The 14685-nt window shown below is 38.0% G+C and overlaps 1 protein-coding gene across 5 annotated transcripts in view; it reads left to right on the forward strand.

The window, feature by feature from the left end:
• The window catches only part of SEPTIN7 (septin 7), a 135909-nt gene that overhangs the window by 91809 nt on the left and 29415 nt on the right, over positions 1 to 14685 (forward strand). For all 5 annotated transcript variants that reach the window (XM_034761196.1, XM_034761195.1, XM_034761199.1 and 2 more), the window contains exons 5-8: positions 2469 to 2569; positions 3485 to 3619; positions 9505 to 9622; positions 11326 to 11418. In XM_034761196.1, the coding sequence (XP_034617087.1) occupies positions 2469 to 2569; positions 3485 to 3619; positions 9505 to 9622; positions 11326 to 11418 (447 nt within the window). The remainder of the gene's footprint in view (positions 1 to 2468; positions 2570 to 3484; positions 3620 to 9504; positions 9623 to 11325; positions 11419 to 14685) is intronic.

A 14685-nucleotide genomic window follows, 5' to 3' on the forward strand; every position in this document is an offset into this window, starting at 1 on the left:
CCATGTATGGACACAAATTCACTTAGTTCACTCGGTGATTGGGCCTTGTCTGGTTCCACCTTTGGAAGGTGGGGTGAGAGAATCCAGGCTTGTGTACCTCCTCTCTTGATCCATTTGTCAGGGTGTCCGACCACACATTGTGGAATCTGTGTAGGGTTCCAAGCAATAGTGTTTGTTGCTTGCACTTCAGGCTAGCCATGCCAGTGATATTTTTTTTTCCTGTTTAGGCACAAGTGAGGGTGTCCAAAATGTAAAATGAATCCTTTTAGTAGCCAATATGATTCAGCCGTGGAGATGCTTCTATTTATTGCATACATTAATTCACACTTTTTCTGATATTTCATAGTTTTGAAGATGTAGAGGAGGCTAAAAATCATTCTTAGGATTAAACATTGAATGTTCCTCAGCAACTTGGCTTTCTTTGCTCTTATTTGAATAATATTCAGTGTCTTGTCTCTGCAAGACTATTGTTTCATTTTCTCATTTTCTACAAAGCTTATATTCTAGATTTATTATTTTATTAAAGGTGTTTATCCATTTGTTAGTGACTCACTTTAAGTTGGATCATGTGGCAAATGGTTGCAATGTGTCTTGCAGCTGACTTCAAGTGTGGTGATTTCACTGTGTTCTGCAGTTAGCTATGTATGTGTAAGAAATACTTTGCATCACTGACGTGCTCTGTACCTTAAAATAGCAACATTGTATTACATCATATGATTGGTGAGGAAACCCATCCAAATAACAGAAATTGTTCGTAAAAGTTCGGGCTTTTAGTCATGTCTGTCGTTGAGGCTTTTGTGAAAGTGGTACTTCACTGGAAAGTTGTCATAAGAACAAAAATTGAAAGGGCCCCAGACTGAGGAGTATTTTATACAGAAAACTGATATATAGGAATAGTATTCTAAAACTGTAGCCTGTGTGTGCTCACTCAAATGAACATGACTGCAGGGCTGCATGGTTTACAAGATTGGTAATAAGGTCCAGAGCTTCTTAACGTTAGGACATCTCTTTGCGTCTAGGTCTAGGAAATGGTCATTTAACTTGCTAGATCTTAATTGGTTGTCTTAGTCAACAGCAGGAAAACCACCACCAAACTTTTTGGCAGTTTGAGAGACTAAAGAGTTAATATGCATGGAAAAGCTTTCATTCCTAGAGTTAGTCATTGATGTTTACATAGCTAAATAAGTCCTGGAGCAGAGTCCTGCTAGCCATTCTACTCCATGAGGTACGGAACATTACACTTTGGAAAGTGCTGTGCATATTATGTGCATTCCTTCAGTTGCCACCTTAAGGTGACGGAGGATTGAACAGTGCTGCTACATTCTTGAAATATGATTGGTGCCCCAAGGTAAGGTGGTTGTGAGGCCTTGAGCCTCTCATCTCCTCCTTTCTACCATAGCGTAGAGAAACAAAGACCAAAATTAATAGTGTTGTTTCCTCTGGTTTTGTCTAACCCCGATAAGCCTTCATGAAAAAGGGGGTCTACATTTTAGCTTCAAATTTAATGCAAAGTTGGTGGCTTGTACAGATAACCTCATGGTGGGATGAGGGACTTTGCATACATAAACCAAACCTGATTGGATGATATTGTAGAACAGATATTGGCAAAACTAGCTCCAGCTGGGTTTTTAAAAAGCTATATATGTTGTCTCTGCTCAAGAAACCAACACTTAATGTTGGCAATCTTGCTAACTGTTCAGAAGAATCAATATATGTTTTTTAAGGAAAAGAGAGAGAAGGCGCTTATTTGCTTTTAAAACTGAAAAATAAAATCATTTATAGTGGAAGACTCTGTTCTGGGACTGATTTTTACCAAACACTGAATTTTCTAAAACAATTATATTTTTAAACAAAATGTATAGAAATAGTAGATTTCAGGCTTTATTCACTTTTTAAAAAAGGATAGTCACTTCCTTGAAAGGGAGTAAAGTGGAGTAATTTCTCTTAGTATGATCTTCCACATGTATATATGTAAGAATACGTATACTGAGTTGCAACAAGATTTAGTATGGACTGTGCAAGCCTTGGGATCTTTTTGCTAAATTTCTATCAGTATTGGTCACTTTGCTTTTCTAATTAAGTGAGTTCTAAAACTGCATAAAATTGGAACTAATTAAAATAATGCTGCCAACCAATAAAAATATTGGATAATGCTGTTGGCTAGTGAAAATATTAAGCTCCTCTTCACATACTTTACAAATAGATTTTCTAACATTGATAGTATCCAATTTTCCTCACTTTGTCTTAAAGTTTAAATAAAAAGTCAGATGACAGACAGAATGAGTCTTTGCAGCTTCCATTTTGAACTGTAAAATTCCTCAAGTCTATAATTGTTGATATATACTTTGTATTCTAATGGCTATCTAGACACAATGAGTCTGTGGGTTTTTTGCATTGAAATAAGTGACTTAAAATCATTGTTATATTATAACTACTATATGAGAATTTAAATCGTTTTAATCTTATAGGTTGAACAGTCAAAAGTTTTAATCAAAGAAGGTGGTGTTCAGTTACTACTCACAATAGTTGACACACCAGGATTTGGAGATGCAGTGGATAATAGCAATTGGTAAGAAATTACTTTCTTATGATCTCCCACAGTAAATTTGAATAATATTGTCCTTGTGATCATTTAGTATCAAAACTCATTTTAAAGATGTCAGTTTTTCTTTTAAATCATAAGGTTTACTTCTTTAAACTTTTATACATTTGTATTGGCAATTTCTCGATTAGCCAGAAATTTTATTTTAAAAGCTGGGTTGCCTATTGCCATTTTAATTTGATTAAAATGCTTTCAGCTTCTCTCTAACTAGCTCGAATGTGAACAGAATCTTCAGCCTTTTGTGTGTTATCAATGCTCCCAAGAAGCTGAAACTAATTATTTCTATGATGTCACAGGATTAGAATCCTTTGACATACTATAGAGAGTATTCCTTTAGTTACTGTTTGTAAGTGTTCAGTTTAATACTATTACAGTGGATAGATGTGTTTAAAGGGCTTTTCAGTGGACATGTGGACTGTTGTCTTAAAGCTATGATGCTATTTGTCTTTTTTTAAGAGTTGAATGGTCCTTTAAAATATTTAATCCTTTATTCTTTCCCTTTTACTTTCTGCACTCCTTAGAGTATTTTAGTTTATATTGTACTAACAATTTATATTTACTTGCAATGCACGTCATTACAGTTTGAAATTCTGTTGACTATAAGTTAATCTAAGTTTTCTAGGATTTAGGAATGCATTGGCTAACATTCAAGTTAAAAGTAGAGTTCTGTTATTTTGAAGTGGTTTAGAATATAATTTGACCATCTTTCCTCCTACATTTAAATAGCTCAGTATTTTTAAACTAGATACGCTAGCAATACTGTACATCCACTAACTTTGCTGAAAACAGATAAACAGTATGTGTATCTCAGAAATTGATGTTTAATGCATATGCGATATGTATAACTGGTCTTACAGGTTTTTATTTATGTACACTCTGTAGTTGGCAGCCTGTTATTGACTACATTGATAGTAAGTTTGAAGACTACCTGAATGCAGAATCTCGTGTGAATCGACGTCAGATGCCAGATAATAGGGTGCAGTGTTGTTTATACTTCATTGCTCCTTCAGGACATGGGTTAGTATCTTAATATTTTAATGTGCCTTTCCCCCCCAATTCTATCTCAAATGCACTTTCAAACTTTGGCATTCCTAAAATATGCAAAATTCCAAGTCAGGATTATTCAATTTATAGACTGCAGGCTGTTTAATTTCATGGGGTAATTTAATTTGGCTTGTCAAACACTAACAAACCAGACTTGTAATAAATCAGAATTCCAAGAAATAAAATTAGTTACCAAGAAAAAAATTCAGTTTATCCCATTTTGTGAATATTTGTATGTTTTTCATTCCCCTAATGCCATTTCTGTATTAATTATCACACAATTTATTAAAAATTTTAACTGTAAAAGATGCTCCCAGAACTCATCCAACAAATTTTCAACTTTCTTTGAACTCAAATGATAACTCAAAAGGGAGGGGAAATGTACCTATATATTCAAGTGGTTCATATTTGCCATAAATTCATACTGGGACTCAGCATGGCTTTTGTTCAGTGAGTTGAAAACTCCTGATACTGATGATCTACTTTAATTCAGATTTCACTATTATGCAAACTTTCATCCACTCCATCTCACTTTTAAGTTGGTCAGACTTCTCTCTACTGGGGGAGAGAGAAAATTGCACTTTTGAAGTACTTGATCTTGGGCCATGTTAATCTGAAATTGGAGATGTACCACAATTTATTGTGGTATTAGAACTTTGATTAATTTGTGAGTGACTTTCTCTGCTTGTTACATTTGTACTTTAAACTAGAAATGGAAAGCAAGGGTCACCCTGCAAAGTAGTAAACCAAGGCTGGTGGAAGCCAGGGTAGAGCTGTAGATAGGCTGCTGGGATCAGAGCTTCTGAACCAGTGCTGTCTAGCACACAGATACTCAGGGTGTGACCTGCATACTGGCAGGCTGGTTGTGAGTAGCTTAGATTGGAAGCTCCAATAGCAAAGCATTGCGAGGTATCCATGGTTACGGGGCAGGGAGTGACACAGCCCCTCACTGGTCTGGATTGCACCCCAGAATGTGACACTGCCCCAAAATACCAACTGAATCAAGAAGACTTAAGTGTACTCAGGGAATATAACAGCATTGGCCAGGGAATATAACGTGACTGAGGCCTATTTACCATTTTTCCCCTTTATTTATTTATTTTAAGGATATTGCTTTGTCTGTAAAGAATATTACTCACTTCCTACCTGTTTTTTTGTGGTGTTACATGGTCTGATCTTGTTTCCTGGGCTCACTGTGGCCTATATAATTGTCATTGTCAAGTGAAACAAATCTGTCTGTCTATTCTGAATAAAACAAAACTCCATTTACAATGGGTAAAAATATGTGTAGAGCAGGTATCTTTTCTTCGCTCTCTTGGTTTTAAAATTCTTAGGTATTTTCATTAAATAAAAATTGAATTGAAATGTTAGCACTTGTATGTACATGAAAAATAATCACATTAAATCCAGAAAGACTGCCCCAACTGCTGAAAAATAAACACAGGGACAGCAAGCTCCTTTCACCTGAAGACAATGCACACCCTCAACAAAAGCTTGAGAAATTAAGTGAACCCGATGGCATGCGCAGTAGATTAACAAACTGGGGTGTAGTAGTCACCCAGAATTGGGATTGGGTTCCAGGATTGGATCTCTCATGGAAAACTCCCTGGAATTATCCACTCCCTTTTTATTTGAGGCTGTTAGCTCCAGTATTTCTGTTTACAACAGCCGATGACATCGTGAGATACCTCTCTGCTTCAGTATATTTTCCCCTCAGTTTTGTGTTAATTTTTGAAGCTTTTGGCCTGGACATGCTAAAATGGGCTCACATCGCCAAATAGATTTTTTTCTTAACAAACTAATATGCATTGTTTTTGATGCTTAATGGAAGTTTTGATTTTTTTAACTATATTTGAAAAGCTAACACTTAATTCCACATATACAGTAGCTAGTGCTAAGTACCTTTCCACGAGAGTTTATTGGATTACAGCTTTAAATCCTTATAAATATTATTTAAAGAAATTCAGGTGCATGTAGTATTTTAAAAAATTTTAGCCTTTGCCAGCCAAATGAGATTCCAGTATTTGTCCATGGGAACAAACAATTTCTATTTCTCATAGATTTTAAAAGTACAAGATGAGTTGAAATGTACACAGCCTTTTACTGATTTGAATCCAGTTTCCCAGCTGCTTAAATGAAATAAACTGAATAAATCCACTCATGGTGGACTCTTCATGCAATTGCCAGTCTTGTTAATTGTCTTGGCCCTTCAGATAACTTAATCAGCATGGAAGCTGAACAGAATTCTGAGCCCTAGGGTTTGTCCTCTAGACCAGGATTGGGTTATTTTGGTGGAAGTGGAAGCTTGTGTTGCCCTTGCTAATGTAGTATCCATTCAGTGTATAACACTAATTTTCCAGTTCTGATAATCTGTCCCGAACAGTCCTGTACTAAATTCAAGTGTGGGGGAGAAATTTTAAATGAGAGGTTAGTATAAATATAAACAAAGTCAAATCTGTTGACAATGGCTTGATCTAATCCCAGTATAAAGTTTTTTTATAATGTAGCTTTTTATTGAAGTCATATCTGTACATATTATAAATCAGAGTAGCATGTTTCCATGATACAATCTTAGTGTATTAGTCTTGGAGGTCTAGGTGTTTTGTCATAATGCCTCACCTCTGTATTTGTCAAATACATCTTACATTTAAAATATTAGAATATCAAGCACAGAATGTAAGAAATAAATGAAAGTAACAAACTTTATTCCCTATTGATACCCAAATTGGTATTCTACTTTATCGAACAATCATTTAGGTGAAGAATGTGCCACTGTACTGTTGACATTTGACACTCAAAGTTCTTGGCTCTTTTCAGAGTATTGAATTAAATGTAGGTCAGTTTCAGTTTAAATTGGGAAACATTGTAACTGTAGAGTACATTTTAATTTAACCTTGCAATTTGTACTCTGTTCCAAATAAATAAGAGGAGAGAACTATTCAGGTGGCCTAGTGTTGTCATTATTGGCAGACAAGAGAACAGACTCTGAATTTGAGCTATTTTTCTTTAGCCTAAAGGGGGTTGACAGCACTGCTAGGTATCTCTTGGGGAAAGGGAGATAGATTCACTTCCGTTGCTCTCTTATCAAATTTAGCCCTTACACCAGAGGTCCCCAAACTATGGGCAGTGTGGAGGAACATTTCGGTGGGGTGGTGAGGCCTGGGCTAGCCCCCGTGGGGGGGCAGGGAGGGAGCACAACCCAGCCCCTTTCTGCTCTGGCCGTGGCCCCAGCTCTGAACCCGGCCCCAGCCTCGGCCCCTGATTGTGGCCCGGTTGAGGCTCTGCCCCCACTCCCAGCCCCTGGCCACAGTTCTGTTCCTACCCCTGGCCCCAGACCCGACCCCAGCTCTGGCCCCAGCCTCTCCTCCCTTAACCCTCTCCATGTTCTTCCACCTATCCTCCAGGACAGCCATGTCCCCTGCCCTTGACTCCAGCTTCGGTGGCAGAGGGTCGGACAAGGGTGGTTGGGGGGGGGGAGGGCGTGACCCTGAAAAGTTTGGGAACCACTGCTTTAGACTATAGGGGTGGTTTTGACAAGGTTTGAATGGAGGTCAGGTCCATGAGAAACTGCTGCACCATGAAGTTTATTTGTACAGACCTCCCCAGGTTATGCAAGACCTGACTTACGCAAACTTTTTGCATTTACGGAAAAAATTCCATAAACCAGAAATAGGATTTTGGAGTTGCGGAAATTTTTGCATAACATATGGGTATACGTTTCCAACTTGCACAAAATTCGAGTTACACAAGGCTTTCCGGAACAGAGTGATTGCATAAGTCGGGGGCATCTGTATAGAGATAAGAAATTGACTTTCTTTTCAGACCATGTTCTTGATAGGTCATATCAAACATAACATAAGAACGGCCATACTGGGTCAGACCAAAGGTCCATCTAGCTCAATATCCTGTCTTCTGACAGTGGCCAACACCAGAGGGAATGAACAGGTAATCAAGTGATCTATACCGTCGCCCATTCTTAGCTTCTAGCAAACAGAGGCTAGGGACACCATCCCTGCCCATCCTGGCTAATAGCCGTTGATGAACCTATCCTTCATGAATTTATCTAGTTCTTTTTTGAACCCTTTTTATGGGCTTGGCCTTCACAACATTCTCTGGCAAAGAGTTCCACAGGTTGACTGCACATTGTGTGAAGAAATACTTCCCTTTGTTTGTTTTAAACCTGCTGCCTATTAATTTCATTTGGTGACTCCTAGTTCTTGTGATATTAGAAGGAATAAATAACAGTTCCTTATTTACTTTATCCACACCCGTCGTGATTTTATAGACCTCTATCATATCCCCCCTTAATCATCTCTTTTCCAAGCTGAAAAGTCCTAGACATATTAATCTCTCCTAATATGGAAGCTGTTCCATACTCCTAATCATTTTTGTTGCTTTTTCTGAACCTTTCCCAATTCCAATATATCTTTTTTGAGATGTAGCAACCACAAAGGCTGATTTACTGCATGGAGAATCGTAATCTAAAGGGTTAGGAAGTTGAAAAAGTGTGCTTAACAAGGTTAGCTGCTTCACGGGTCAGCTGCATCTGAATTTTTCTCACATTATGGTGGTTCAAAACACTTCTTAAGTGCTTTCACAACAAACTGTATTGGGAACGTTGGGTTGTTTCACAGGATTGATGGAAGGTTTAGGACTATCCAACAAATTATCTAATTGTGCATCCCGATGGTAGGCAACATTTAAGAAGTTTCAGAGTATTTAGGTCTCTTGGTTTAAAGAATAGTGGGTGGTATTAATAAATTCATGCCATAATTAAAATAGGAAAGAATGCATGAGAATAAAGTGTAGGGAGACTGCCAATTTTTAGGGCTCTGGGGAAAAACTAGGAGCTTTCGTACAACTGAACTGCTTTACCCTGAACAGACAGAAATGCTAGACAGTTAGGACACTTCAGACATGGTTCACATCTCCATCACAAACAAGATCATCTTTCTATGATTGTAATCTCGATAGTGATCTTACCATCAGGCATGGAGAAACAAATGAAAATGAATTTGATATCATCCTGGTCGATACTTGTCCACATTACATAATCATAGTTGGTGGTCTCCCTATTTGAGGGGCCCAGGCTTGGATAAACAAAGATATTTCTGAAGGTCACATGTGAAGATCTTTGGTAGTGCTATGTCAAGAAGCTTGCTTTTTATTTTAGTTAGTGCTGTGGCTTCTCAGTCTGTCAGAAGAAATAACTTCAATTTTATTCTTTACAAAATAATTTTCAACACTTTAAAACTGAGAGACCTGGAGTTTATGCTCCAGTTAATCACTCTTCTGTAGCATTATCAAGAAACTTATAGCCCACATTATTCATTTATATAAATGTGCAGTGGTATTCCACCACCTTGTCTCCAGAACTTACTTTCAAGCATCAAATCATTAAAGTGAACAATATGCTATTGCTACTGTTAAAGACTTCTACAGTAACAAGTGCACTCATCCATTTTACTTCCAGTAAGTCAGCATTTCCAAAGTGCGGGCAGGACTGCCTGTCAGGTGTATATGAGCTGTACATTTAAAGAGGTTAGCCTTAAACATGACATGAGAGTTGAAGTGGATATAATTGATTGCATTTTCCTCAAGGAGGGGAGTTCCCAAAAGAATGGGGGATGGATCATTTGATGATCACCTGTTCTGTTCATTCCCTCTGCAGCACCTGGCATTGGCCACTGTTGGAAGACAGGATACTTGGCTAGCTGGACCTTAAGTCTGACCCAGTACAGCTGTTCTTATGTTCTTAAGTTTGATAAATGCTGTTGAAAACAGAGCATATTTTTTTAGGGGATCTAATGTTCAGTGCTTAAAGAATTAAATTACAAGACCCTAATGCTGTTTTTCAGACTTAAGCCTTTGGATATTGAGTTTATGAAGCGCCTGCATGAAAAAGTCAATATCATTCCACTTATTGCCAAAGCAGACACACTTACACCTGAGGAATGCCAACAATTTAAAAAACAGGTGAGTTGAAAGATTAATATATATTTACAACATATCCTGATTTAGTGCTTTGGTTTCCATGCAATTAATTAATTTTAATTTTTCATACAGTTAAGATTAAACCTCAAAGCAGTACCTCAAAGCTGCAAAACTGAGTAACACATATCACTAGTTTTGAATATATTGGAACGATCTTATCCTTGGGGGAGAAATATTAAAAGTGCTGTGGGATTCTTGATGAGTGAAATATGTGTACTGAATTTGTGTCTTTAACAGTGAAAGCATGAAAGGGAGCTTTCAAAGTTGAGATAGTTATAGAACAAAGTGTGAAATAATGCCTGTTTTACCAGTCTCATTGGTTATATGGAAATGTTAACAAATTAAGTGCATGAAACCATCAAGAATAAAGAGGAGCAAGTAGCTAGCTAAAGGACGTTATATGTGACACTTAATCTGAAGCTGCTTATCAGAACTCCAGGATTTAAATTTTAAAGATAGTGATATTGTTGTAATATAGGTGTGGCTGCAAAATTGTTCTCGTGTATTAGATTTGTAGAATAGGCTTAAGATTCATCTCGGTGGCTACAGAGTGAATCATCGCAGTGGCATAATTTGTTCTTTTGAGGGGAGTGGGAAAGTGAAGAGGCAAATTCATTTTTTTTTGTACTGTTTCTAGTGCAAGTTTCTAGAGGATCCAGCTTCTGAAAAGACAATTTTAATAAAATAGGTAGACAGCATGGTAAAAAATTGGGTTTGGGATTATAAACGGAAGGCAATTCCCGCTCTCCATGGGGAAGCGGACATGAATTCCATTTTGAGATATTTCTATCATGTAGAACTTCATGTACAAAGATAGGAGGAAGGTGGCAGAATGTTGTTGTTTATTGTTAATAAGTATGCAGCTTGTTTAATATGTTGTATTTTTTGTTGCCATTCTTCAATTTTTCCTAAATCAGTCTCTTGAAAATAAAACCTTGCACTAGAGTTGCATACTAGAAACCTCTGTCAAGCTGCAAAATTATATACAAAACACTACATTCTCTAGCCACAGCAATGTCTGTTTTTAAATGATATAGCGCTTTCCTATTCCAACATTCTGGACAACTGAAATCAGATTTATTAAAAATAACTTTCAAATAGGTAATTTAGAAATTAGGACAGTGAGAGTCTTAATTTTTAAGACACTCAGCTGCTCTTAAATTTTCACTAACATTTTCATTTTTGTTCTGTGCTTCCCACTGGAGTCAGTCCACCTGTCACAAATTCTGCTGAGAGGGACAGGCAGGTGACACTGCTTCAAGCAGTGCCAATTCAGCTGAGCTGGAGGTGAACAGAAGTAGGAGTGACAACAGTAACTACAGTAGGAACTTGTATTATTTAACTATGCTTGAAAATCATTCAAACTTTTGTGAAGAAAGGTTTATTGAAAGAACAGGTTATTTAGATTATGTGCAATAAATGGAAAATTCCACGGTTAAATTTCAGACAAGTTTCCAAAAATTAGATTGGTGGATTTTCTGAGTATATTTCACCTATCTTTCAAATACACTAGCAATCATCTGAGGCATTAACTTCATTGCAAAAGTCAGTATAAAAAGCAGAGAATTCCCCAATGCCAAATGGAGGGAGTAGAATGACCAGGTGACAGCAAGTAAATAATGCATGCTTCAGTAATAATTTTACTGATTGTTTGACTGTTAGTAACATAATGTTTTCACTTTTAGATTATGAAAGAAATCCAAGAGCACAAAATTAAAATATACGAATTTCCAGAAACAGATGATGAAGAAGAAAATAAGCTGGTTAAAAAGATAAAGGTAGATCATTTTGCAACATACTGTTCACCAATAGATAATTTCCTTTCATCATAGAGGAGAGGGAAGATGTTACCATTTTTGAGGGCTCCAAGACTAGCTGCTCCAAGAAGCTGTCATTTAATGGTGTCTAGGAATTTTATCTCTGCATCCCATCCTGAGCCAACATGTTCTCAGACAACATGGGGATAGTTGAAAGTCACCATTATTGTTAGGTTTTCTGTTTTTGTAGCCTCTCTAATTTCCCTGTGCATTTCACAGTCACCAGTATAGTGACTGGTAGTATATTCCTGCTACTATACTCTTCTTATTCAATTATGGAATTTCTATCCATAGAAATTCTGTGATACTGTTAGATTCAATTAAGATATTTACTCTGCTAACTTCCACATATACTGCCACTTCCCAACCTACTCTGCCATTCCTGTATATTTTGTAGCCCGGCATTACTGTGTCCCATTGGTTGTCATCATTGCACCAAGTTTCTGTGTTGCCTGTTATATCAATATTCTCATTTAATACCAGGCACTCAAGTTCACTCATCTTAGTATTTAGACTTCAACCATAGCATTTATAAATTTGTCAGTATTTAGTTATCTGCCTTTATGTGATGTGATGGAATGGGACTTCTTTGTTTGACTCCTTCTCTTCAGTTCCTACCTGTATTTACCAAGTTATAGCCTCTCCTCTTTATTAGAATATAGAGTATCCCCTTTAATAAATCCTCCACTACGGGATGTGTCTGTCTGAACTTTGTGCTCCTCTGCACCTGTGATCTTTCACCCTGCCCTTAGTTTAAAAACGCCTCTGAGACCTCTTACATTTTACATGCCAAGCAATCTGGTTCTGTGGTGGTTTAGGTGTAGCCCATCTTTCCTATGTAGACTCCTTCTTTCGCAAAAGGTTCCCCAGGTCCTAATAAACCTAAATCTCTCCTCTGCACACCATAATCTCATCCGTTCATTGAGACCTTGCAGTTCAGCCTGTCTAAATGACTGTGTAGATCTGAAAGCATTTGGATTTTAATAACTCATCTAGCAGCCTAAGGCTATGTCTACACTAGAGAGCTTACAGTGTCACAGCTGTACTGATGCAGCTGCACTGCTGTAAGATCTCTTGTGTAGCTGCTCTGTGCTGACAGTAGAGAGCCCTCCTGTCAACATAATTAATCCACCCTCAGTGAGTGACAGTAGCTCTGTCTGCAGGAGCAGCTCTCCCACTGACATAGTGCTGTGCACATTAGTGCTTATGCCAGCATAATTTATGTTGCTCAGAGCGGTGGAGTATTTACACCTCTGAATCACATACATTTTGCTGACATAAGTGGTAGTGGAAGTCTTGCATCTGAAGAAGTGAGGTTCTTACCCACGAAAGCTTATGCTCCCAGTACTTCTGTTAGTCTCAAAGGTGCCACAGGACCCTCTGTTGCTTTTTACAGATTCAGACTAACATGGCTACCCCTCTGATACATGTACCATGACCACCAGCTCCTCCCCAGCACTGCACATAAGTGTATCTAAATGTCTTGAGATTTATAATCTTCACACTCATCAGGCAATTCACCATGCACTTCTCCTGGTCATCATAAACCCAACTATGTTTATAATAATCAAATCCCCCATTACTATTGCCTGTCTCTTCCTAATAACGGGGGTCCCCCTCCCCTGGGCAGGTATCCTCAGTGTGAGAGGATGCCATGACATCATCTGGAAGAAGGGTTCCAACTATGGGATCATTTCGCTCCACTCCAGCTTGATGTTTTCCTTCCTCAAGACTTTCATCGTCCTCAACAGCATAAAGGCTGTCAGTCTGGGATGGGACTGTTCTACTGTGTCCCAGAAAGTCTCGTCTGTGTACCACTTTGTCTCTCTGTGCCTTCAGTTCAGTCAGTCTGGTTTCAAGAGCCTGTACTCTGTTTCTGAGGGCCATGAGTTGCTTGCACCAAATGCACAAACATGCCACCTGCCCAGAAGGCAGGTAAACATACATGCTGCATTCAGTGCAATATACTGGATAGCCCCCGACTCAATTACTCGACCTCTGCCTGCATTATTTTTAATCATTCAGGGTTTTTTTGTTCTGCATGTATATTTTTTTGCGTGGGCTGGTTATTGGCCTAAGTTAGAGAATATTTATTAGGTGTCTCTGGTTCTCACACTCCCTCTCTAAACTCTCTCACAAAAGTCCCCTGTTCACTAGCTCATCTGGTCAATTACAAGCTGGCTTTTTAAACCCTCATTTTCCCTGATTAAGCCCTGCCCCCTTGTCAAGGGATTCTAAGTATAAAAGAATGGTAGGCTAGAAACTTCTTAGGAAGCTCTCAGCCTAGGCTCAGCACACAGACCAAACTAAACTTCAATCAAGCAGGCATATGGCAAGCAAGCACACAATGAACTCACACCAAGGGTCACATAATCACTCCTCCTTCACCTGGAGAACACACTCTCACTGAACTCCCCTGTTTGCTGCTCCTGTTTGCTAGCTCTTCTGCTTGCGAGCTGGCTTTTTAGACCCCAGTTCTCCCTAAATTAGCCCCACCACCTTGTCAAGGGATGCTAAAGGTAGTAGGGATTGTTAGGAAGCTCTGACCCTTGCTTAGCAGGCCACTAAACTCAGGCCCCATCCCCCTTCTTCTCCCCCCCCCCCCCCACTAGAAACTTCATTCAAGCCTGCAGATGGCAATTTTGTTGTTGGAATTAATGACCTTTTTTGGAGATCGTTTTAATGAGCTTTTGAATAATCTAACTCTTGGTTTAAAAGTAGGGCTGTCAAGTGATTTTAAAAAAAATAATTGTGCTTTTAAACTATAATAGAATACCATTTATTTAAAAATTTTTGGATGTTTTCCACATTTTCAAATATATTGATTTCAATTTCAACACAGAATACAAAGTGTACAGTGCTCACTTTATTTTTTATTATAAATATTTGCACTGTAAAAATAGTATTTTTCAGTTCACTTAATACAAGTACTGTAGTGCAATCTCTTTATAATGAAAGTTGAACTTACAAATTTAGAATTATGCACAAAAATAACTGCATTCAAAAACAAAACAATGTAAAACTTTAGAGCCTACATGTCCACTCAGTCCTACTTCTTGTTCAGCCAATCACTCAAACAAGTTAGTTTACATGTGCAGGAGACAATGCTACCCGCTTCTTGTTTACAATGTTACCTGAAAGTAACAACAGGCATTCTCATGGCACTGTCATAACCAGTGTCGCAAGAAATTGACGTGCCAAATGCGCTAAAGATTCGTATGTCCCTTC

This window comes from Trachemys scripta, chromosome 2, assembly GCF_013100865.1.
Source record: "Trachemys scripta elegans isolate TJP31775 chromosome 2, CAS_Tse_1.0, whole genome shotgun sequence".
In the NCBI taxonomy this organism is placed as follows: domain Eukaryota; kingdom Metazoa; phylum Chordata; order Testudines; family Emydidae; genus Trachemys; species Trachemys scripta.